A 25897-nucleotide genomic window follows, 5' to 3' on the forward strand; every position below is an offset into this window, starting at 1 on the left:
GATCGATGATACTTCATTTCTTAAAAGAAGATAACAATTTTGGAAATATACAAGTGCATTGTCATTAAAGTCTGAGTCAATTTAAACTTTCGGAAACGAATGAACAACTCTTATTTATTTGCCAGAGTCTTCATCGTATTTAAGGCATTTCTAACGACAAAAATTCCAAAGATGTAGTTTTGGATGACATAAAGCTGTAGAAAAATTTAGGACTATTGACCGTCTCTGTTAGCTACTATCTATTTTCAAATTTGTCGATAATTGACATGTAAAGGATAAAAATGGATACTATTTAGAAGACATTTTTGAATATTTTGAAATTAACTTTGCGCACAAAATCTAGATACATGTAAATAAAGAAATATAAATAACTTTAAAAAATATAATCATTTTTAGGAATACTTTGAGTCTAAATAAAATGTAATTAACCGTTTAGTTTACGAAAAAACCATAAACAAAGATTAGCTATTGTTTGACGAATATTTAGTCTAATCCAAAGTGAATTGTGCAAGGTGCAACGTTGTTCAATTTACTCTGTATGCTGTGAGGAGATACTTGCTGAACTATTACACAGATGAGCAATATGTGATGGTATTCGTTGTAACATTGACAAATTTACTGTAGTTGATTTTTTGAATACTATTTCGAGAACTATTTATATTTTTTCTCCTTCTCTCTTATGCCGTTAGAAATATACTTTAAACTTCGTTGGCAAGTCATAAATTTAACTTCTTTGGCAAGCATACTCACCTGTTTTATCTGAACGTCGGTGGCAATATTGGCGATTAAAAGACTGGTAAATAAAAAATACTTTCATAATAATCAAAAGATAAATTTACTTTATCTGTCAATAAACTTAATTCTACATAAAATATTTTCACTGGTACCTATTCGAGAAAATAGGTTTAACTTATTTTCTAGTATTCATGATACAGTAATCCGTCTTTTAGACCTCGCACAAATTAGGCGTAATCTGCATTTCGGTCAAACTTTTTAAAATTTTGACAAATGATAGTTTCAGTTAATCTAAGGAAAAGTTGTCGTGGTCACAAGTCATGAAAATGACAGGATTTCATGTTATAGCTAAATTAAAGTAGGAAAATGTACTTATTTGTATACTAGAAGCCAACGTATGTATAGGCAAATACATATACAGATATGTATAACTACATGCATACGTTTTTTGATGTAAGGGTGTTGTTTTTTAATTATTGTTTTTGTTAAGAATATATTCAGTGGATCAATAATATGAAGCGTTAAGATCAATATTTTAGCCACATATAATACGTACATGATTTTTGACAATTAAATTATATCATTTGCCAAAATTTGAAAAAGTTCTACCGAAATAAAGATTACATCTAATTTAGACCTCGCACAAATCCGCAGCCAATCTGCAGATACTTTGAATATCTCACACACAGTGTATTTCAGTTTCTTTTTTTTATTAAAATTCAATTCAAATTTACATAACTGTAAAATGAAATGTAAATCGGTAACATTAGTTTTAGATTCACAAAAAGCTCATCAGTTTGAGAGCTCGAATACGTAAGTAACTGTTAAGGGGAGAAACTTATGCTTTAAGGGGGGGGGGTAACATGTTGCAGTTTTTTTTAAAAAAAGCTCACACTTTTTTCTATATGAAAAAAGCAAAACAATTTTGACTGTCAAAATTATTCCATTCAGCTATGTAAGAGTAACAAGGACACAACCATGATTTCCAAATTCATTTGCAGGAAATCCAAACGTGGCCAATTTTTTTCCTTTAAGATAAAAATTTATTAAATAGAAATCTATCATTCTTTAAAATTTGGTGAACAACTGATACAATTTATTTCCAATGCAAGCAATACACCTTAAGTTGATTTGAGTATCATCTAATATTGTTACCCCTTAGCTCTCTACATATTACAATTTTTTACCCCTTTTTTGTACAGATATAAGGCACCCTTTTACATTAGTACAAATAAAATAATCAGTACGGCTATTAAAATTTAAGTTATAATGTCTTATTACGATGATTCTAAATGTTTTCCAATATTTTCCAATTGTGTTATTGGGCATGGTGTATTTTCAGGTGGCATTGATCCATGAATATCATGAAAACGTAAGTACGGTGGTATGACTTGTTGCTGTGGTGGCGGATGAAGCGGTGTGTGTTGATGTGCAAAAGTTGGTGGTAATATTGATGATTGATTAGGAAACGTTGGATAGTTTGATGATACTCCTGGTAGAGGAGTTGTTGTTGGTGGTTGGCCCGGATAATTGAAAAACCTAGAAATAAAAATGCCGTTAATTTTCAATATAAACAAAGCTATGGACTTGACGTGCTCGTGGTTTGCCTTATATTTTTATTGGGAAAATATTAGCAGGCCTAATTTTATAAAATTTTAGTTGATAATTCCTTGAAAAATGCTACAAGTTTTGCTGTGACTGTTAGCCATATTTTGTTTTAGTTTATATGGTCATAAAATATGGAAAGTAAAATTTTACTTTCTCACGACGTTATACTTCAATGAAGCATTAATCTGTACGAATTTCTAAAAAATGAAAGTATGCCAAATTACCCTGGAATCATCAGATAATTTTGAAAGTTTATTTTCTAGCAGTCTACTTCAGTCTACGAACGTAAAACAACTGACTGTGAAAGAGAGATTATTTTGATTAATTTATAATAATTCCTTACCATAAGCGATCTCCTAAAAATATTGGACGAGGAGCAATAATTCCCATTGAACTATAATACTGTTGAGCAAGTAATTCGACATCGTTCGTGTATTTTCGTTTCCATTTTGTACGACGATTTTGAAACCATATTTTTATCTAGAAAAGCAATATATATTTAGTTTTACGTACCAAAAAAAAAAAAAAACTATAATAAATCACTTACTTGTGTTTCAGTTAATTTTAAACTCTTTGATAATTGTAAACGTTTCGCTACTGATAAATATTTATTTTTTTCGAATTCAGCTTCTAATGATTTAATTTGGGCAGCTGTAAACGCAGTCCGTGGTCTTTTCTTTCGTTCATCATAATTATTTAAATATGATTCAGGTACTTCATTTGGTAGAAGATTTTCAGAAACTTTCTGGTATTCTGTGAACAAAAAAAAAAAAAAAACATCTGTTAACTTTCTTGATAAATTAAAAAATGTAAACGTAGAAAAAAAAATTTTCCTATGTACAGAATGTACCTATATAAGCCAAATTAGGGCTTTCAATCTTTGATAAAAATGATGGGCATTGTTATTGAGAAAATATTAAAAATTACGTTGATTCAATAAATTCATTTTTCTAGATTAATCTAAAACTCATTTTGATGGTAAGTATATCTAGCTAGGAAAGCAAACAATATTTATAATTTTTTAATTTTTCTTTGCCAAAACAATTTATTAAACATTAAAACTAAGTACTATTTATTTTTTATTGTTGCAGAAGCCGTTCTATATTTAAAACTAGAACAAATTTCATTTTTGGCTTGATATAATTTTGTTTTTAAAAAACAAATAACGATAAAAAGGTTTTTTTTTAAATTCGATAAAACCTGGGAGCTTCTAAACAACCTCTGTTTACAGATCGCACCTAATTTGAATAATCACTGGCCTGTAATTCATTTAAATAAACAGTGAGTCTAATGCGATAAGTGCAAGATATAATATCCTCAAAAATTTCTTAAAATTCAACTAAACTTAAAAAAACGAAGTATTTATGCCAGCTGTTTTTTTTCCCGGCTACACGTTAAGCTCGAAAGGTTAACTTTTATGCCTAACAAAAAGTGTACGGCCCAGGGTTTTGCGTTGGCTAACGCCGCTGCTGTGTACCACAAACTAATAGGCTAATGCAGAGTTAATCTACGTAGATATTTTTATGGTATGTGGAAATTTTAGAATAGCAACAATTTTTCTATTTAGACATCTTATTTTGTCTTGTGATCAGTTTTTTTCACGTGCTTTAAAATAAACGCAAGATGCAACATTATTTGGCCATACATCTTACAGCGTGTTTGCATAAAAAGGCTATAAAAGGCTATATTTTCTTATTATAATGCATAAAAAATTCAATTTTTCAATATATCTCATAATATCGACTGTAGGTACTAAAAATTCTGTTTGTCTTTATTGTCATCTGGTTTAACAATTGTAGAGGAGCCAAACACAATAAGTGGACAAATCCTCTTCATATAAAATGTTTAATTATAGAAGTCTTTGTTTAATCAATTTCATTGTGGCATAAGGTCTTGCTGCATTATTGATAGTGCGAAACAAACAGTAACAGAGGATCAAATAATATAGGCCACACTGTACTTTTATAACAAATGTATTTTAAATTACAAATAAATAAATTTTAAAATAAATAAATTGTCTTTACGACAGGAAAGAATTGTATTTAAGATGATAGTCGTATAAAAATGCTTTTCTAAGTGGTGTAGAATTATTAGTTAGCGTACGTATATACGTTCAACATACTATGTAGATTTTTCTAAAAATAAATCATACTGTATTACTGCTACTAGAGCATAAAAATAGGCCGTGAGCCGATAGTCAAACTAACTAAATACAAAGCCAGGAATAAGTCTTGATTTTCTGGATAGTTACAACTATTCTGTACAAATATCCTTTCCATTCCAACTAATTACATTAAGTCTATCCAGGTTATTCTTTTCGATTTTCATCCATTGGTAGCATTTTCTTGGGAATTATACCTATCATCATTCGCCATTATCATAATAAGGCCTAACTATTCGATTTTTGGGACTTTTATTAATTGTTTAATATCACATTCGCCCTTATAGCTAGCGTAACTCTACGTTTATTCGCGTTCTTCATTCGGCCTGTTCGAACAATGGCCCATGCATCTTTCTTAATATTTTTGATACGAATATTAATAACCACCGACAACCACTGTTCATAGAGTTCATGTTTCAGTAGTATAAGTCATAACTGGCCTTACTTACGGTTGTGTAAACATTTTTTTTTTTTGGTCAACAATGGAGGACGATCGGAAGAGTTTTGCATTGGCGAAATAGGTCTTACGTATTTATTATCAGTCCTTTAGCCTTCAGACTTTAGCTCTTGAAAACTTCAGGAGAGATCGTATAGTCCTTCCAACCAAACATCCATTAGCGTAAGCGCATAATTCCGTAGAAGTGTAAAAATGATTTTTACCCGGACGCCTAGTTTGCTAACATTTCTGCAGTTTTAAGATAGCTGCAGATGGCGATAACGGTAAGTTTGTTATTAATGAAAAATGAGGTGGTAAACCGCGCTCGAGTGTTGAATTTATGAAAATCGTGTTTTCTTACAGTTACAAACTTGAAGCCGTTTGTTTTTAAGTATTGTGCTGCGAATGACTTTTTCTTTACATAAACCGCGGACAATAAAACATCCTTGAAAAAGGAAAATCGAAAAAACTCGATTTCTACAAATTCGAAACTTGAGGAAAGCTTTATTTGCTCTGTTAACAAACTTGCTTTTATACTAATTATCTAAATCGCTGAATCATGTAAATTTCGCTTAATTATCGGCTCACGGTCTAAAAGCAATATAAACAACACAAGATATAAGAAAATGATTCTATGGCACTGACAGATGTCTCTAGCAGTAATTAGAGAGCATTTAGCGTCACTATTTGTCTGTTATGAACTACTCTATGTCAATTATCTTGTGATATACGCGCCAACATGTTCTTTGAATATTTATTTTGTTATCTAGATAGAACATCTTATTCTTGTGGTAATAAATATATGACTAATTATTCATTTTTTAACTATTTTTTAACTATTCAAGCGATTATTCAACAATTATTGTCTTGTAATGGTTGGTAATTAGAAGACCGGTCTACAGAGGAATAATACGAACGTATGATAACGCCCAAAACGAGTAGTTTCTTAAATATCGTCTAAAATTATATACAATGAGTGTTATTTCAGATCAATTTTTTCAGTCGGTATTTTGGAAACTTGTCGTATGTTCATAAAATCGACCTTTTTTTGTGCCTGGAATCATTCCGAAATAATAGCCTTTCGTACATTTTAGGTGATTGGTATATTAAAAACAAATCATCCAATTGTAAAATTAGTCCAATTTTCTACTTTTTTGAATCATTAGCCCATTTACAAAGTTTCTTAAAAATCTTATTCTAGAGTGATTTGGATCCATAAATTGTAAAAATCGGGTGGGTTCTCTTGAATGAATAATTTCTGAGATATCGATTAAAATCGTAAACGAGCGTTAATCCGGAGTGTATCAATCTTTTAGAAAAATACAACACATTTTATGATCAGATCATTAGTTATCGAGATATCTCCAGGATCGCTCCGAGCTATTATACGATTTGATTAAAATCGTATTCTAGAGTAATTTTAACCCAAAAGTACAAAAATGAGGTTATTTCAAAGATTGGGCGAATAGTTTCTGATATATCGACTAAAATCGTATATACGGGACTATCCCGAACAAATTTCTTCTTTCGATACCTTAAATAATTAACTTCCCAAAGTGAACTAGATTCCATGAAACTATAAAAAAAATAAGATGATAAATATAAAATGTTTATTTAAAGTCCATATTTTGAAATAGATTCTAACAAAAAAAATGATATCGTCGGGCGATGGGCTGCAATGTAAATGGAATAATAAATTCCTTAGGTCCATTATTCTTGATAAGTGGTACGGAATGCTAAGAAATACCGCGTGTCACATAAATTGCATTCATTATACTGTTAAAATAAAATAATTACAAACACTAAATAAAAAAACTTATCCTAAAAATTTTAATGATTCATATTATTTTAGGCAAACAGATCGTTTGTCCTTTTTAGCATGGTGAAGTACACTAGATGTAAATAGAAAGAGATGATGCTCTTAAGGTATAATCAGAATCTTTTTTATTTTCACCTAGCGTACTACACCGAACGCTAAAAAGAACAAACTAAACAGTATACATATATACAGAGAGTTGTAACGATACATCGTTAATTTTAACGACATAATAATTAATGAAATAACAAAAAAAAAAAAGTAAGTTTAAAACTTGTATATGCTAGAAAATTACTGTTTTAAAATGATTTGGGATGCTATCATACTGTTCTTAATTTACTGTAACCGTTTCACGTAATTTGCATTCGTTATACTATACTGCATAGTTTTAATGTAGACCTGATGTATGCTTGACTCTAATACAGGGCTGGATCAATAGATAGTAGGCAAAATATACATTCTCAAAATATATAAGCTTTGAAAAGAAAAGAAAGAAACAAGTCCAGCAGTTTACATATAAGGAATTTACCAGCCGGGGCCCCTTATTGGGAATGTTTGAGCCGGTCTTGACTTTAATGGGTCCCGACTATTAAGGTCGCTATTTAAACCACTGAATTTGTTCCTTTCTTTTCAGATTTTACTTAACGCAGTTGTATTTGTGTTTTTTTTAATTTCTTATTTTATTTTAAGCTTTTTAGTGTCCCGGCATTAAAAAACCTTATTATTATACTCTATTAAAACTTTTTAAAACAATTTATTATTCCTTATTAATTTTAAGCATATAACTTATATGTGTTTTTAAAATCTCCTTTTAATTTCGTTCATTTTGATACTCTATTCGATAGGTTTGGTTTTTTTAAAAATATTGTATTACTATTTCGCGAAAAAATCCACCATTTAGCCTTTTTTCAAACACTAAGGAGGCTTGAGTTTTTAAGACGAATATAACGATACGTGAAATGTCGAAATCCATCGAGTCGTTTACAAGATACATGGTAATAAAGAAATTTACAAACAAACATACAAAATAAGCGTGAAAATCTTAACCACTCCTTCATGGTGGGGTAAGAAAGAAAAATTTAAGTGAAAAATACTTTTTACCCTTTATTGCTTAAAGCTTCTACACCAAGCCTTATTTTTATTAAATAGTATTTATATTAAAGTTTAGATATTGTTTTGTAATCTATTTTTCATATCGCTTATCAATTCCCTTTCAAGGCATTGCTGGTGGATTTAAAGTTGGCGAATTCATAATAGTTTGATATTCTGTAATATTTGATTAGTCGAGAACTCATATTGCATTATTAAACCGACTAACTCGAAAATTCGGAATTAATACGACACTGGTGTTATATTTTTAAACAGGAAAAATTGTTAAATTTGAGTTAAATTATTAATTTATTTACAAACAAAATATTGTTGACATATCAATTAAAAGTTATTCGTTTATGAACGGAAAAATCGAGAATAGCGAATCCTTCAATGATAATATGAATTCGATACTTTTTTCGCAGTTGGAAGACTTGATTCAATGTCTTGAATTTCTCTAGTTATCTTATTTTCTATTGCTCTAAAAGCTACCTTCGTAGTTTTTGCTAGTTAGCAACAATTTTAGCAAGAAATTCTAAAAACGTTTTTGCTACTGCGTGTAATTTTTTAATACAAAAAAAGTTATTTTCTTTTCTTGTACAACGGAACCCTAACCATCCAATTAAGCTTTTAACAACACTTTAATATTTTAATAAATGCGTATACATATTTAACAACAATTTACTAAAACTAACATAAAAACCAATGTTTGTTTTTAAAATTAGAAGATTCACTACATAGGTAGATCTTGTAAATTTTTTATTTTTATTATCTCGTAAAATAAAACATATAACTATATTAAAACATTTATATTTTTATTTATTATGACATTTTTATATTGTCATGAAATACGAGATTGCAACAACAATCATAAAAATAATAACATTTTGAAAATTATTATTATTATTTAAATTAGAAATAATCATTCATCATAATTATTTGGATACCTATGTAATTTTTCATTCGTTCTTACATCGCCTTTTATTAGAGTCATTATATCGATACTCAGATACTGATGGTTCAAAATCTAACAAGTCGGTTCATAAACCCTCGCTGATAACACTAAAGTTATTTTTATATTTGATAGCTTTTCTTTAAAAATGAATTATTTTTGAATTTGAAGTGGGGATAGTGATCAGAAAGATGATTGCGGTAAAACTGTTTTGGCGATCCTTAGTGTAATTGTGATATTTAAATTAGAAAATTGATTTCAGAACAGCCATCTTACAAATAAAAATTGTTTCTTGTTTTTATATTATCTTTATGTTTAAAATTTAATTATATCAGATAAAAATTGTTTCTTTTGTTGTCTTTATATTTTTAATTTAATTTTCATTTCAAAGTGTAAATGAGGCCTTTTTCTATTAGAAAAATTCAATAATTTAAATTTTATTTATTTGGCCTTTAAATTTTTCATATGGCAATCCTTACATAATTTTCTACGCTATCCCAATATCTCGTTAAGGTAAATTACAATGTAAATTTGTTCAATGCGCCCAGAGTTTTGAAAAAGTTTTTTTTTATCTCAAAAAAAAAAAACATTTTATCGTAAAAAGCGTTGTTTGCTATAGTTCAATTATTGTAAATATTTTATTAACAGATATTGGTACCTATACGTAAAGTCATTATTAAATATCTTAAAAAGCAACCTACGAGGCCACGTTTTTTTAGGACAAAATGATTTTTTCTTTTAACTTATAGAAATTTTTTTAACAATTATTTATTTGCTACTTTTTATTTCAGCAAGCTACAAAAGCGTATTTTTTTAGTTTTTTAAACTATTATTTATTAATATTATAAAATGTTATTTGCGCTTCCACCATCAAAGATTTTTTAGTGAATCGTTGTTCAGTAATACTGAAGATCCTGATCTGGATAATCGGACAAACTTGTTAAATTATTGTATTGTATTAGATACAATATCGATGTATTATATTCGACTTGACAAGTGTGCGAAGCTTCAATTCAATTCGATGTTTTGAAGTTGGTGAAAATCATGTTTCAAAGATTCCGGTACACAGATTCATACATACATACATAGATAAAAGCGTGTTAAAAATAGTGAATGAATATCACATTTTGGTATCGTAAAATGTTCTCTTATTCACTTTATGACCATAATCAACAAAAGTTTCGATACCTCTCTACCACCCCTTCTTTGATGATTCCTGAACTTGTTATTTATATGAAATCATTATTGAAGTAAAAATGCCATAATCCAATGTCATAAATTTACAAAAAAATCTTATTGATATCTTTTACCGTTTTCTTTTTTTAATTTCAATTAAAAAATGTATTTTTCTCACGTGATCACCATATTCAAAATTTGTATCGATCAAGTGAAAACAAACAATTGACTGAGTAAACCTCGTGAGTAAACAGTGATGTATACAAAAAAATATTTCAAACAAAAGTTGTTTATTATTTGATAAAGAACTTTTTTTACATTTAAACTTTTGTTCTATCTAGAACGGTTTAGAGAAGATGGGTCATACGGATCCAAGACCCAATTGAACTATGTTGCTCATTTACGAACTCGACCTCACTTTTTACGTGCTGAGTGCGCTGTAAAAATTTGATATCTTTTTTCGTTTTTGAGTTATCGTGTTGACAGACGGACGGACGGACGGACAGCCGAATATGGACTAATTAGATGATTCTATGAACACCTATACCAATTTCGTAGCTTCAATATTTTTAAGGGTTACAAACTTGGGACTAAACTTAATATACTATGTATATTTCATACGTACATGGTATAATAAATAGACAAAAAACTAAGAAAATAAAAACGTGTTAAAAATAACTGAAAATAAATTAAACATTATATATATATTTTTAAATTTTATTCATTAAAACTAGTACTCGTTAAGTGTTACCTTTTGCTATATAAATATATATAATAATCATCACCTCTGTACAACGGTGTAATATACTTGTTGTGAGTATACATTTCGTTATAATAAATTCGTAAATGAATAATGATCATATAATTTTGCATTTAAATAAATCAATTTTAAATTATTATAATTAACAGTTGTGTGTACAAATCGGACAGACGTACGGACGTACAAGAACATTTATGTCAAAAATGTTTTGATAAATGAATATATTAAAAGGTCATATTTAAAAATAATTACTTGGTATGCTGTTAAGTAGTGTTTGTACTGAGGTATAAACACTTATTACTTTAAATAAACTGCATAATTAATTTATTATTATTAAAAATAAATTAAAATTTTAGTAAAAAACTTTTTAACAAACGAAAACAAATGAAATTGGTAACATTTTTAAAAGGCAAAAAACTGAAAAGGTGTACTAAGTTTAGTCCCAAGTTTGTAACACTTAAAAATATCGATAGGTGAAAAAAAAATTTATAAAGATAAGCGGTTTTCCAGATAAAAATGGTTAAAGTGATACAATTCAAATTCAAGCACTGTGATTATACCCTTTACTTTATCGATTTGTTTGGATATGTTATAGGTATTCATATTCTACATGTTCTGGTTACTTTTATTTTTCGAAAATACTGTTAATTTTCCCAATTTTCATTGTCCAGGTACTTTTTCTTATTCCACTGTACCTGGATGTGAACAATAAAAATTTTAAAAATTAACAGGATTTTCATGAAATAAGAGTAACCAAATCGATAAAGTAAAGGGTATAATTCCAATGCTTTATAAATTTTTTTCCCGCCAATGAATATCTAAGAAGATTCTTAAAAAAATTATAAAGTTTCACGCCAATCATAAAATGTTTATAGAACAGCCTCAAATAAAAGTTTACAACCACTGTTTAAAGATATACCGCATAATCTAGGTGATAATAAAGAATAATCAACAAACAAAAACTATAATTTTGTTCTTATTCGCACAGTGCGTGAGTTTTTTTGGAGGCGTTTCCATGGTAACGATACACTACTTTAATTATAGAATTGTATGGATGCATATATAATTGTATGGATTGCATTTATGACATACATTGAAAATTTAATATTATTGTCTCACAAATTTAAATAAATATTTATGATAATTTTACATTTGAAAAATAATATTTGTGCAATTTGATTCTTATTTTCACAATTTTAACGCATTCAGTTAAATTAATTACTGTTTTTCAATAATTTTAATTTGACATTTTCTTAACATTTAAAGATTAATCATAACAGCCTTCTTTAACGCCAAAACCTTTCACTGGAAGCGCTCGCATTGATTTTAGTATCCCTACCATGACTACGCACACAACGAATGTGTAAAATAAGACTTGTAAGTACTGTTAATTACTAAATAGGAGTAAACGTGTTTGCTTGGCTGTTGATGTTCTTTTAACACGTAAATATTTCTTAAGTCATTGATCTCAATACTTAATTCAAGAAAATATTTGACTGCTATAAATTTTTTATTGAATCAAGAAAATATTTTTTCACATTTCATTTGAGTGTACGATTTTATACTTTTTTCAATTAATTGATTAATTGCAACTAATTTTCACCAGAAAAAAACTGTATCTAGTTTACAGGTAAAAAGTAAAAAAAAATCAACTTTTGCTATAATTTGCCTAAAATCCCTATTACTAGGCATGGTCGAAATAAAAACTCAATTACATTTTCAACTGTTTTTGTATTTCAGCTAAAGATTTACTTTTAGTTTCAGGAACCCAAATTATACCAAATATGAAACTTAGAAAACCGATTACTGAAAAGACTAAAAATGGCAAATAGTATGCAATGTTTGATAAAAAATCAAATAATTGTGAAACTATTACACCTTCTAAGGACGCTATAACCATTATTAAAGCACAGCCTTTTGATTTAATGTAAGTAGGAAATAGTTCTGCACAAAAGACATTTGGTAAATGTTTCAATCCTAGCCCGGACATTGATATGTAAATAAGATTTCCAAGAAATGTCGTTATTCCAAGAGCAGTTGATATTTCTCCATTGACATTCGCTGTAAAAAATCCGAGGAAAGTAATAAAATGTGCTATACAAGCGCCTATAGACACCAGTAAAAATAATGGTCTACGACCCCATGAATCCACAACGAAAATAGAAAGAACATTTGCTAAAGTTTCAACACCTTTTACTAATATCGAAATTTGCGTTAATGATAAATCTAATTCAGAATGCTGCACTATTGCATGAATATTTACGAGCATAATTAGTTGTGCCGTCAATTGTTGGCACGATTGAACACCAACGCATATTAAAAACACCTTAAGATTTGATGGAACTGTTAAAATTTTTGTCCATCCTAATTGTTTTACGGCAAGACTTTCAGTCCAGTCTGATCTAATTTCTTCAAACTCTCTATCGACGTTTTCTTGACAAAGGAATTTTCTTAACGATTCTTTACACTGGGCGTCTTGTTTTTTGGAGATGCAAAAGTATGGTGTTTCAGACACGAAACAAACTGTCACCAAAGTCAGTAAAACTAATATTCCACCAATTATCGCTGATAAATCAATGGAGAAATATGATTGTAATAAACTACCAGAAAACATTCCTAAAGACATACAAAGTGCTCCAAACACTGTGAACGGTCCACGTAAATGAGGTGATGCTATTTCACTAATATAGGTTGGTACAACTGAGAAACACCATGAACCTAATACACCACGTAGAACTACTGATATAAAAATCATGGAAACATTCACAGCGTAGTATTGGAAAACTTGTGATAATAGAGCAGGAATATTATATAATATCATTGATAATTTTCTACCGAGAATATCGTTTGCATACGTTGATATAAGTGCACCGGGTATCATTCCTATTGTGAAGACGCTGGTCAACCAAGTCATAGTTAGGGAGCTTATTTTTGGAACTTCATAATAACCTTCAACGTTTAAAATTACTAAATATGGACTCAGTGTTCCCATTTGAATTCCATTAACATAAAACATAAGTGAAGCTGAAAAATTAAAAAAATTTTAGTTATCCTACTTCTTTTTTTATTCAAATTTGGATTTTCTAATAGAATCAAAATCCAAATTACTAAAAAATAGGTATTAAAATAATCTTTCAAAATTATAATTTTTTCATCAGTAAATTTTTTTTTCTTCAAGCAAAAAATCTTTAGTAATTTTCAAATAATTTCAAAATGTTAAATAAAATTATCGATTTCTGGTAGAAAGTGAATTAATAAAAAAATGCGTACCTGCCATTACCGAAATATATTGATGCAAATATTTTTTATTAAAATAAGATTTTACAGTAGGAAAAATCATTTTGCCGTGGCTACAAAGATTATCTACTACTTCAAAATTTACGTTTTCAAGATCAAATGGAATTGTCTTTTTTTGTTCAGAATTTAGAATATTATGAAAACTTATGTTTCATAAATATCTTGAAATTCATAATCAGACATCGTCTTGCTATTAATAAATATTCCATTTCGATACTTAAATAATTAAACAAATAATTGCTTTGTACTCCGGTCATTATGTACATTTTACCAAAAATAAAACGAAAATTTTTTGTTGAATATTACTAAGAATTATTGATTGGAAATTCCTCTTGCAATAACGTTAAGACACTTTTCGATAAAATTACAAAAATTAAGGGGAAGGATATATGACGATTTTGTTAATTAAACGTGATTGCGTGTGTATTTTTTTTAAATTTACATTCAAAAAAATTTCAGTGAGACGAAATAACCCGACTAAATATGGCAATAAAAACTAAAACGTGTTTATCTCAAATTAATATTTTTTTATGTGTGTTTGCATATTTTAATTATCACTGTTTTAATTTTAATTGACCTTTATAGGTAAACAAAAACCTCTAAGAAAAGAATAAGAAAAATTCGATGTCTGATCATGGCGACGGTTGTGAATATTTGATTTTTTTACATTTTCAAATACCGTTCAATGCGATATCGCAGAGGTGTTGCAATAGGTTGACGGTATCTTGTATGTATGTATATTTGTTTGTAAATTTCGTTATTACCTCGTATCTTCCAAACGGCTGAATGGATTTCAACATTTAAGGTACCTTTATATTTGTCTCAAAATCCAAATGCTCTTAGATAGGTGTTTTATTTTGTGAGCAACACAAAATGGCGGATTTTGGAGCGTAATAGTAATACATTAATAAAAGTAATAATTTAGTATAATAAGAGAGTTTTTTTTAATGCTGGGAGACAAGTCTAAAATAAAATAAATAATTAAACAATAAAAAACCTAACTGCGTTAAATAAAATTTGAAAAAAAAGAAACAAGTCTAGTAGTTTACAGAGCGACTTTAACAGCCAGTGTCTATTCTCAATAATACGCCTCGACTGTCAAATTCGCTGTGTAAACTACTGGACTTTGATATTATATTTCGATCAATTTAATAAGATTTTAGACCCATCTGATACATGCACGCGAACATACATTGTGAACTGATTGCTTGAAGATGCATGATTTTATTGTTAAAGGGATCTCCCGAATTTTATCGAAATATCAACAAAAATAACTTTGTTATTGTTGTTGCTTTTAGTACCAAATTAAAAAGAAGAGGATAATAAGATTAACGTGTCTGTGTATCAGTGTGCCTATGTGCCACTCTGTGGCATCGTAGCTTCTAAACGGATAACACGATTTAGCGCGAAAGGTTAAATGATCAAGAGGGTTCTTTGTTAAGTTTCAAGTGTGGCTTTTAGGTGAGGTACGATCTTCTAACGGGTGATGCGATTAGTAACGGGCGGTGCGATTTTATGTACGATTTTCTTGAAAAATAGCTAAGAACACTTTCGATTAAATTATCATTCTAACATTAAACAAATCAGTCAACAAGCAGATCTCATCAATCGATCGGACCCGATTTAAAATCGTAGGTTTCTTTCTTAAAATTTTGAATTTAATATTTTATGTTTGGATTGGTTTAATGTATTAAAACTTGCGTTCTATGGAAATATTCATTCAATTGTAATTATGTATGAATCAACTAGGAACTTACTTACATTTCAACGGGTTATATTCTTTTCTGTTTTTAAAAAAATAAATTATCTAGGTACATGATAAAAAGTTTTATGATAGTTGATAATTTTATCAGAAAACATTTCTCTCTATACTTAATAAATTTTGCCCTTGTAGAGCTTAGTTACGGCACAAATGCACAAGCAAGTAAGTACATTGTTTTATTAAATAAATTTCTAAATAGCAAAAGATAAAGTTGTATATTTTTTTTACAAGGAACAATTCTGTCTTTTAAATACTATACTGTCAAAAATAATATCTCTTGATTAATTGATTAATTTTTCATTTAATTGTAAGTTTTATTAAAAAAAAAAAAAAAAAAAAACAAAACAAAAAAAAACAAAACAAAACCAAACAAATTTGCGATAGTTTAAAATTGATTGTATCGCACTTTCTACAAAATGACTAGTTGGCAACTCATGGATGTAGTAAATTTGATTTTCTTAGTTTCTCAAGAACTAAGAAGAAAAAAAATGCAGATAAAAATAGTATCATTTTACAAAGAATAATTTGTCTCTTAAACAGACATGGATTATTACATATTGGGCCACAAGGTTTATGGTCCAAGGTGGCAAATTTTCTCGTCGCAAATTGATCGAAGTCAAATTAAATTGAGTACATGTGAATTTGATCTTAGGCATGACGAAAAATGTTGAAGATGTTGAACAAATTTGATACTTTTGAATGTCACAAACTATTCAAATCTTCAGTTCAAATTGTATATGTATTTTATTGAATCAGATCTAGCTGAAGAACTTAGGGTGACATTTATTTATCATTGGCCAAAGGCGGCACTTTGTGTACATCCGGACCTGTGTATACAGGGACTACTACTACTTACGTTCTTTCCTGGTGTTGTATGATTTCAGTATGAAATGTCAATAATCAATAAATTTTACACTGCATATTATACAGATTTACGCAAGACTTTATATGTTGTTATGCGCCATGGTTCTTGTTGTTTGGTTCTTTGGTATATCTTTTAGATCAAAAGAAAACAACATAATTTTCTGTTGTATATTATAAATTATTAGAATACATATAAATAACATCTTTTTATATGTTATAAACTATTATAATGTTATGACTTTAAAGTGTCATGTACGACCAATTAGTGACACTCGACATTTTCTTAACATTTAAAGATTAATCATAACAGCCTTCTTTAACGCCAAAACCTTTCACTGGAAGCGCTCGCATTGATTTTAGTATCCCTACCATGACTACGCACACAACGAATGTGTAAAATAAGACTTGTACTGTTAATTACTAAATAGGAGTAAACGTGTTTGCTTGGCTGTTGATGTTCTTTTAACAAGTAAATATTTCTTAAGTCATTGATCTCAATACTTAATTCAAGAAAATATTTGACTGCTATAAATTTTTTATTGAATCAAGAAAATATTTTTTCACATTTCATTTGAGTGTACGATTTCATACTTTAAGCAACTAATTTTCACCAGAAAAAAACTGTATCTAGTTTACAGGTAAAAAGTAAAAAAAAATCAACTTTTGCTATAATTTGCCTAAAATCCCTATTACTAGGCATGGTCGAAATAAAAACTCGATTACATTTTCAACTGTTTTTGTATTTCAGCTAAAGATTTACTTTTAGTTTCAGGAACCCAAATTATACCAAATATGAAACTTAGAAAACCGATTACTGAAAAGACTAAAAATGGCAAATAGTATGCAATGTTTGATAAAAAATCAAATAATTGTGAAACTATTACACCTTCTAAGGACGCTATAACCATTATTAAAGCACAGCCTTTTGATTTAATGTAAGTAGGAAATAGTTCTGCACAAAAGACATTTGGTAAATGTTTCAACCCTAGCCCGGACATTGATATGTAAATAAGATTTCCAATGAAAGTTGTTATTCCAAGAGCAGTTGATATTTCTCCAAAGATATTCGCTGTGAAAAATCCGAGGAAAGTAATAAAATGTGCTATACAAGCGCCTAAAGACACCAGTAAAAATAATGGTCTACGACCCCATGAATCCACGACGAAAATAGAAAAAACATTTGCTAAAGTTTCAACACCTTTTACTAATATTGAAATTTGCGTTATTGATAAATCTAATTCAGAATGCTGAACTATTGCATGAATATTTGCGATCATAATTAGTTGTGCAGTCAATTCTTGACACGATTGAACACCAACGCATATTAAAAACACCTTAAGATTTGATGGAACTGTAAAAATTTTTGTCCATCCTAATTGTTTTACGGCAAGACTTTCAGTCCAATCCGATTTAATTTCTTCAAACTCTCTATCGACGTTTTGTTCACAAAGAAATTTTCTTAACGATTCTTTACATTTAGCGTCTTGTTTTTTGGAGATGCAAAAGTATGGTGATTCAGACACGAAACAAACTGTCACCAAAGTCAGTAAAACTAATATTCCACCAATTATCGTTGATAAATCAATGGAGAAATATGATTGTAATAAACTACCCGAAAACATTCCTAAAGACATACAAAGTGCTCCAAACACTGTGAACGGTCCACGTAAATGAGGTGATGCTATTTCACTAATATAGGTTGGTGCAACTGAGAAACACCACGAACCTATTACACCACGTAGAACTACTGATATAAAAATCATGGAAACATTCACAGCGTAGTATTGAAAAACTTGTGATAGTAGAGCAGGAATATTATATAATATCATTGATAATTTTCTACCGAGAATATCATTTGCATACGTCGATATAAGTGCACCGGGTATCATTCCTATTGTGAAGACGCTGGTCAACCAAGTCATAGTTAGGGAGCTTATTTTTGGAACTTCATAATAACCTTCATCGTTTAAAATTACTAAATATGGACTTAATGATCCCATTTGAATTCCATTAACATAAAACATAAGTGAAGCTGAAAAATTAAAAAAAATTTAGTTTCCCTAATTCTTTTCTATTCAAATTTGGATTTTCTAATAGAATCAAAATCCAAATTATCATCTGAAATTTTTCTCTATATAATATTTTACAAGGTTTCATAAATATGTTTTAAAATAATCTTTCAAAACTACTTAGATATAATTTTTTCGCAAATGAATTTTTTCTTCAAGCAAAAAATCTTTGGTAATTTTAAAATAATTTCAAAATGTAAAAAAAATGCGTACCTGCCATTACCGAAATATATTGATGCAAATATTTTTTATTAAAATAAGATTTTACAGTAGGAAAAACCATTTTGCCGTGGCAACAAAGATTATCTACTACTTCAAAACTTACGTTTTCAAGATCAAATGGAATTGTCTTTTTTTATTCAGAATTTAGAATATTATGAAAACTTATGTTTCATAAATATCTTGAAATTCATAATCAGACATCGTCTTGCTATTAATAAATATTCCATTTCGATACTTAAATAATTAAACAAATAATTGCTTTGTACTCCGGTCATTATGTACATTTTACCAAAAATAAAACGATAATTTTTTGTTGAATATTACTAAGAATTATTGATTTGAAATTCCTCTTGCAATAACGTTAAGACACTTTTCGATAAAATTACAAAAATTAAGGGGAAGGATATATGACGATTTTGTTAATTAGGTGTGATTGTGTGTTTTAAAATTTCAATTCAAAAAAATATGCAGTAAAAAAATTTCAGTGAGACGAAATAGCTTGACTAGATATGGCAATAAAAACTAAAACGTGTTTATCTCAAATTAATATTTTCTTGAAAAACGTGGTTATCTAAAAACTACTGGCTGCGTGACGTGTTTTTGCATATTTTAATTATTACTGTTTTAATTTTAATTGACTTTTAAAGGTAAAAAAAAAACCTCTAAGAAAAAATAAGAAAAATTCGATGTCTGATCATGGCGACGGCTGTGAATATTTGATTTTTTTTTTCATTTTCAATTACCGTTCAATGGGATATCGCAGAGGTGTTGCAATAGGTTGACGGTATCTTTTCAAGTGCGGTTTTTAGGTGAGGTACGATCTTCTAACGGGTGAGCGATTTTATGTACGATTTTCTTGAAAAATAGCTAAGAACACTTTCGATTAAATTATCATTCTAACATTAAACAAATCAGTCAACAAGCAGATCTCATCAATCGATCGGACCTGATTTAAAATCGTAGGTTTCTTTCTTAAAATTTTGAATTTAATATTTTATGTTTGGATTGGTTTAATGTATTAAAACTTGCGTTCTATGGAAATATTCATTCAATTATTGTAACTATGTATGAATCAACTAGGAACTTACTTACATTTCAACGTGTTATATTTTTTTCTGTTTTTAAGAAAATAAATTATCTAGGTACATGATAAAAAGTTTTATGATAGTTGATAATTTTATCAGAAAACATTTCTCTTTATACATAATAAATTTTGCCCTTGTAGAGCTTAGTTACGGCACAAATGCACAAGCAAGTAAGTACATTGTTTTATTAAATAAATTTCTAAATAGCAAAAGATAAAGTTGTATATTTTTTTTACAAGGAACAATTCTGTCTTTTAAATACTATACTGTCAAAAATAATATCTCTTGATTAATTGATTAATTTTTCATTTAATTGTAAGTTTTATTAAAAAAAAAAAAAAAAAAAAAAACAAAACAAAAAAAAACAAAACAAAACCAAACAAATTTGCGATAGTTTAAAATTGATTGTATCGCACTTTCTACAAAATGACTAGTTGGCAACTCATGGATGTAGTAAATTTGATTTTCTTAGTTTCTCAAGAACTAAGAAGAAAAAAAATGCAGATAAAAATAGTATCATTTTACAAAGAATAATTTGTCTCTTAAACAGACATGGATTATTACATATTGGGCCACAAGGTTTATGGTCCAAGGTGGCAAATTTTCTCGTCGCAAATTGATCGAAGTCAAATTAAATTGAGTACATGTGAATTTGATCTTAGGCATGACGAAAAATGTTGAAGATGTTGAACAAATTTGATACTTTTGAATGTCACAAACTATTCAAATATTCAGTTCAAATTGTATATGTATTTTATTGAATCAGATCTAGCTGAAGAAACTTAGGGTGACATTTTATCATTGGCCAAAGGCGGCGCTTTGTGTACATCCGGACCTGTGTATACAGGGACTACTACTACTTACGTTCTTTCCTGGTGTTGTATGATTTCAGTATGGAATGTCAATAATCAATAAAATTTTACACTGCATATTATACAGATTTACGCAAGACTTTATATGTTGTTATGCGCCTTAGTTCTTGTTGTTTGGTTCTTTGGTATATCTTTTAGATCAAAAGAAAACAACATAATTTTCTGTTGTATATTATAAATTATTAGAATACATATAACATCTTTTTATATATTATAAACTATTATAATGTTATGACTTTAAAGTATCATGTACGACCAATTAGTGACACTCGTAATTATTCTTAGATCAGATGACAACATAAATACAGAAACATAAATAAAAATACAAATAAACATTAAGCATTAAAAGAAGAGATATAGTAGATTCATTTCATATTGATCCTATTTAATACAGTAATCATCGCCAAAGAAAACTTTCTTGAACGCAAAATTATTTGTTAAGAAAAAGATTTGTTACGAACAAAAAGTCCGCGTCACACGGGTGAAGACATTTAATTTAAGAATGGTTCATTTTTGTGAATGTAAACGTGAGTTAAAAATAAATATATAATATATATAAATATAGGGGGGGGGGTCATTTTAATCTATAATGGCTCATTTTATAGTTAACCAATCAATAAATAATTTAAGCAAAAGCTGAAAAGTTTGATGGGGTGTATCATGTTCTGACATCAGTTTGGAATTTAAATCCTAACGTGAATTTTCGAAATTTCTGGAATTTATTTTAATAAGTAAAATTGAAGACGATAATTTGTACCACAGTTTGTCATCTGGGTGACGTTTCCAGACCAATCTAAGCCTTCGTTAATTATAATATTTAATTTTTAGAATTTCTCGTCAAGTGGGAATTTAATTTTCAATTATTCTTAACAACTAATTCGCTCAGTGTATAAAACTTCTTGTAGTTTTCATTTAGGATCAGTATTCAGTGTTATTACAATATATCTTAGACACATATATATTAAAATAATATATGTACGTTGAATGGGCGGGTTGTATCGTTCAAGAAGATTTCGTCTTGTTAAATTTGATATATTATTTCCTTCTGTGAGTAAATATTAGAGGTACTCCACATACTATGAGTTCTTCGATATATTTTTATTACAAAATATTCCTTTAAAAATAATTATTTTCATTTTATATTACTTCTTTAAACGATTGATTGATAAGTATACTGGATATTCTACTATATGTTAACAAAATTCTATTCTACGACTATATTAACAAAATTATACACCACACCCAAACTTAGCGATAGTTTTGCCGTAAACTCACCTTTCGTAGTAATAAGAATATAGTGTTAATCTAAGTTTATTTAGTTTGTCAACAATTATTTTTAATTGATTGTGAAGCAAAATATTTATAATTATAGTGCACACAGGCTTGGATTTACATATTGGGTCACATGGCCATGGCCCTAGGCGGCAGATTGATCGAAAAGGCAAAATATTTTTTGTACATGTGAATTTAATCTTAGACATGACGAAAATGGTGGAAAAATGTAATACTTTTGAATTTCACAAACATATTCTCAGCCAAACGTATAATTTTTAAAACTTGATTCCTACGCTTCATTTTTTACTGAAATAATGATGAATCCTTAAGCATATAGCATCGATATAAAAGATTTGAGTGAAATTTTTCTTTTCAGTTCAAATTGTATATGTATTTTATTGTATCAGAACTAGCTGAAGAAACTTAAGGCGGCATTTTTTGCCATTGCCCTAGGGCGGTTCATGACGCAATCGTTTGTTTTTTGACGTCACGTTAGTAAAGAAAGATATCCACTCTTAGATAGACAGAGAGTGATGTTTAGTCAAGATCCAATTGACCTATGTTGCTCATTTACGAACTCGACATAACCAGAAATAGACTAATTAGGTCTTTTATGAACACCTATACCAAAATTTTGTTCATAGCATCAATATTTTTAAGCGTTACAAACTTGGGACTAAACATAGTTTGCCTTGTTATATTTCATATACATGGTATAAAAAGCTTATTAATATGTAGATATGTATGTGTATTGAGCATATGTATCTACACTATGTCTAAGTATTATGTACAACAACATGGCTTTTGACACAAGTAGTGCACATGTATATACAATATGAGATCGTTGTTATGAATTTGACTATAATGGCCATAATATTTTAAGTCGACCGATTTTAATATAAACTCACTGCGTGATATTAGGAAGTTATACATTAAGCGCTTTACAAGATAGGTACTATTCAACAACAAAGGAGGACGCCGGGTTTCAAAAAATTAATATGACGTTTTTAAACAGAATTATTTTTTTTTTTTGGGTTCGAAATGAAAACTAAATTGAGTGTTTCTTTTAATAAACATTTCTAAATTAATTTTATTTCTCGAAACCTGTTTAGGAGATTGGATCTTCACTTTTTGACTGAATCTATTAATTGTGAAAAACAATATAAACATTGACAACAACAAAAAATTGCCAAAACGTCATTTTATTTTAAGAAAATTTTACGTAAATTGTTTTAAATTGAATTGTGATTAATTAAGTTCAAAATTAATTTTCGTATAATTAGTCCAAAATATATTAACTTATTTGAAATGACAAATTCAGTAATTAGCTTAAAAATATGTTATTGAATTTTTATTTACACATGCTTACAAATGTTTTGAATATTGCCAATTTCAAATTTAATATGTTCATTTATCAAATTATAATTCATCAGACAAAACCTTCATATGAACCACTAAAAAATTTATTGTTTTCTATTGACGTAATACATACATTGGAACCAAATTTTATATTTGTTTCAAATTTTTGTGTAGGTACTTTATATAAGCCAAAGTTCTTTATAGACACTTTTAATAGCTTTTTCCATCTAAACACATTATACATACCAGTGAACATATGAAGGAGAGACTTTACAATTCAATTAATTAATGCACATTACGTAGAAAGAACGTAGAAAGAAATGAAAAATTACACAGAAACTGGATCTCGAACCCAGGCCTTTTAAATATGCGGTCTACGATGTAACTAACTTTTGTTCTATTTAAGCGACTCTAATATCATGAAAAAAGTCTCTTAAAACTAGACTTGTCATCAAATATGAAAAAGTATACTATTAGGCAGACAAGGCATGCGGTTGTTCTAACTATACGCATTTTTTGAGTACAACAATTTAGTGTAATACCCAAACATAGAGGTAGTTTGAACGCAAACCCAATTTTCTTAAAAATTTGAATAAAATTAAAATGGTTTAGTTAGTTTATCAAATTGGATAAGAAAAAAGGCAACTTTAAAAATTGATTTTGGTTTTAAACACCAAAAGTTTAAATGTATTTTCTGTCCAGAAATTTTATTCGAAATATCTACTAAATAATTGTAATCAAAATATTTACGAAAATATCTATCTAAAAGTAAATTTTATCATTTCATAAAAAAATTTTTCATTTCTAAATTTTATTAATCCTTTCCTAATCATTTTATTAAATATTTTTATTTTAAAGACCGTTTTAAGATATAGGTACTCACAAAACTAAATCGGTGCCTAACTAAGTCGGTGCGCAGAGCCTGTAGCAAATTCTATTCTAACGGGTATGTTCGCTGTAAATCAATTTGGGGTTCTTTTTTCCAATTTTCTTCTAGTCCCATATTTCTTTTTTTTTTTTAGTCTTCGTAATTCTACTCCGCCAAAAATTTGTCTACTTTGTTCTGCCTTCTGCTATTTGTTCACTTATTTTTGAGTCTTCGTAAATTTACCTAAGGCTCCCAAAGGCGTGGAGCCTGTAACATTTACTACTTTTGCTACATGTAAGCATGTCCATTTTTAATGCGGAAGGTCGTCACTTCGAAACACAACCACGTCAACAGATTTTTTTATATACATAATTAATACCGAAAAGAACATACCTCTCACCAGGTTTATTCTATGACACCTCTTGAAGCTATCTCCAAAACTCCGTATCATTTATAGTTTTGGAGAAAATGAACACCAAAGTTTTGTCCCAATTTGCGCCACAACAATTATGTTTACGGGAAAATTTTTCAAACAAAATATGTTTATTTTTTATAAGAAATATTTTTTATCTTTAATTTTTTGCTCTATCTCTAACGGTTCACAAGATGGCGACGGTTTCTAAGACGGACCTAAATCAAATTTGACTTTCTTGATGGTTCTTTTTGGAATAATCGTTCTTTAGTTTTTATTGGAGTAATCGTGTTGACAGACATGAGGATTAACGGAAAGGGACCAATTAAGTTATTTTATGAACGCATATACCAAAATTTTGTTCCTATAAAAAGCCTACTTATATGATAAATATTTATATTTTGTTTAAATTTTAACTAAAATTTTACAATTCTAGTTTTTGGGATAATAGATCAGTGTAAGGGGTTAAAAATAAATTTAACAGTTTAACTTTACTTCTTTCTAGCAACGGAGTAAGAAATTAAAAATTTACTCCTTAAATTTTAATTGCTTATATTTATATTAAAGAATTAACTTACCTGGATTAAAATGATTATAATTCTTCTGTTCCCGACTAAAATCATCATTTGATGTTGACACCACTTCATCCGAATTCTTAATTTCTGATCCACTATCATTTAGTGACGGTCCACCTAACTGTTCATCAAATTCACCGTCTTCATCACTAGAAATAATTTCTTCATCTTCAATAATTGGATAACTACTACTTGAATCCGCTTCGTGATTTGATGCAGTCTCAACTAAAGGTTTATAATAATGCTGCCGGTAATTTTCATATTGCGTCGGATTCTTTTCATGTCCATAACAAAAATTCGATGTATTATTATAAAGTTTTTTATTATTATCTTTTAATAAATTTTCAATAGAAAAAACACTTGTCGGTTTAGTTGGGATTGTTTGGGATGAAATAGGGCTTGTTATTGTTTGTCCACTATACTCAAAATTATCACTTTCTGTTTTAATATTCTTTAAATTTAATTCCATTTTTATTTTTATACGAGCACAATTATTTTAAATAA

The 25897-nt window shown here is 28.6% G+C and overlaps 1 protein-coding gene across 1 annotated transcript; it reads right to left on the reverse strand.

Moving 5' to 3' along the window:
* Nucleotides 1-1288: 1288 nt before the first annotated feature.
* Nucleotides 1289-25897, reverse strand: LOC123300549 (homeobox protein Dlx1a-like). The gene is made up of 4 exons (XM_044883136.1): nt 25397-25897; nt 2891-3096; nt 2687-2823; nt 1289-2274 (listed from the first exon to the last, which is right to left on the reverse strand). Exons 1-4 carry the CDS (start codon nt 25860-25862, stop codon nt 2013-2015), a joined length of 1071 nt encoding a protein of 356 aa, XP_044739071.1. The 5' UTR covers nt 25863-25897; the 3' UTR covers nt 1289-2012.

Source organism: Chrysoperla carnea, chromosome 5 (assembly GCF_905475395.1).
Source record: "Chrysoperla carnea chromosome 5, inChrCarn1.1, whole genome shotgun sequence".
NCBI classification, from domain to species: Eukaryota; Metazoa; Arthropoda; class Insecta; order Neuroptera; family Chrysopidae; genus Chrysoperla; species Chrysoperla carnea.

Coding starts and splice junctions, on each gene's coding strand:
- LOC123300549 (XM_044883136.1), bottom strand. CDS start 25,862: ATGGAATTAAATTTAAAGAATATTAAAACAGAAAGTGATAATTTTGAG. Junction 3,097..25,396: donor TTATAATCATTTTAATCCAG/GTAAGTTAATTC, acceptor TTTTGTTCACAG/AATACCAGAAAGTTTCTGAA. Junction 2,275..2,686: donor TTTTTAGGAGATCGCTTATG/GTAAGGAATTAT, acceptor TTTTATTTCTAG/GTTTTTCAATTATCCGGGCC.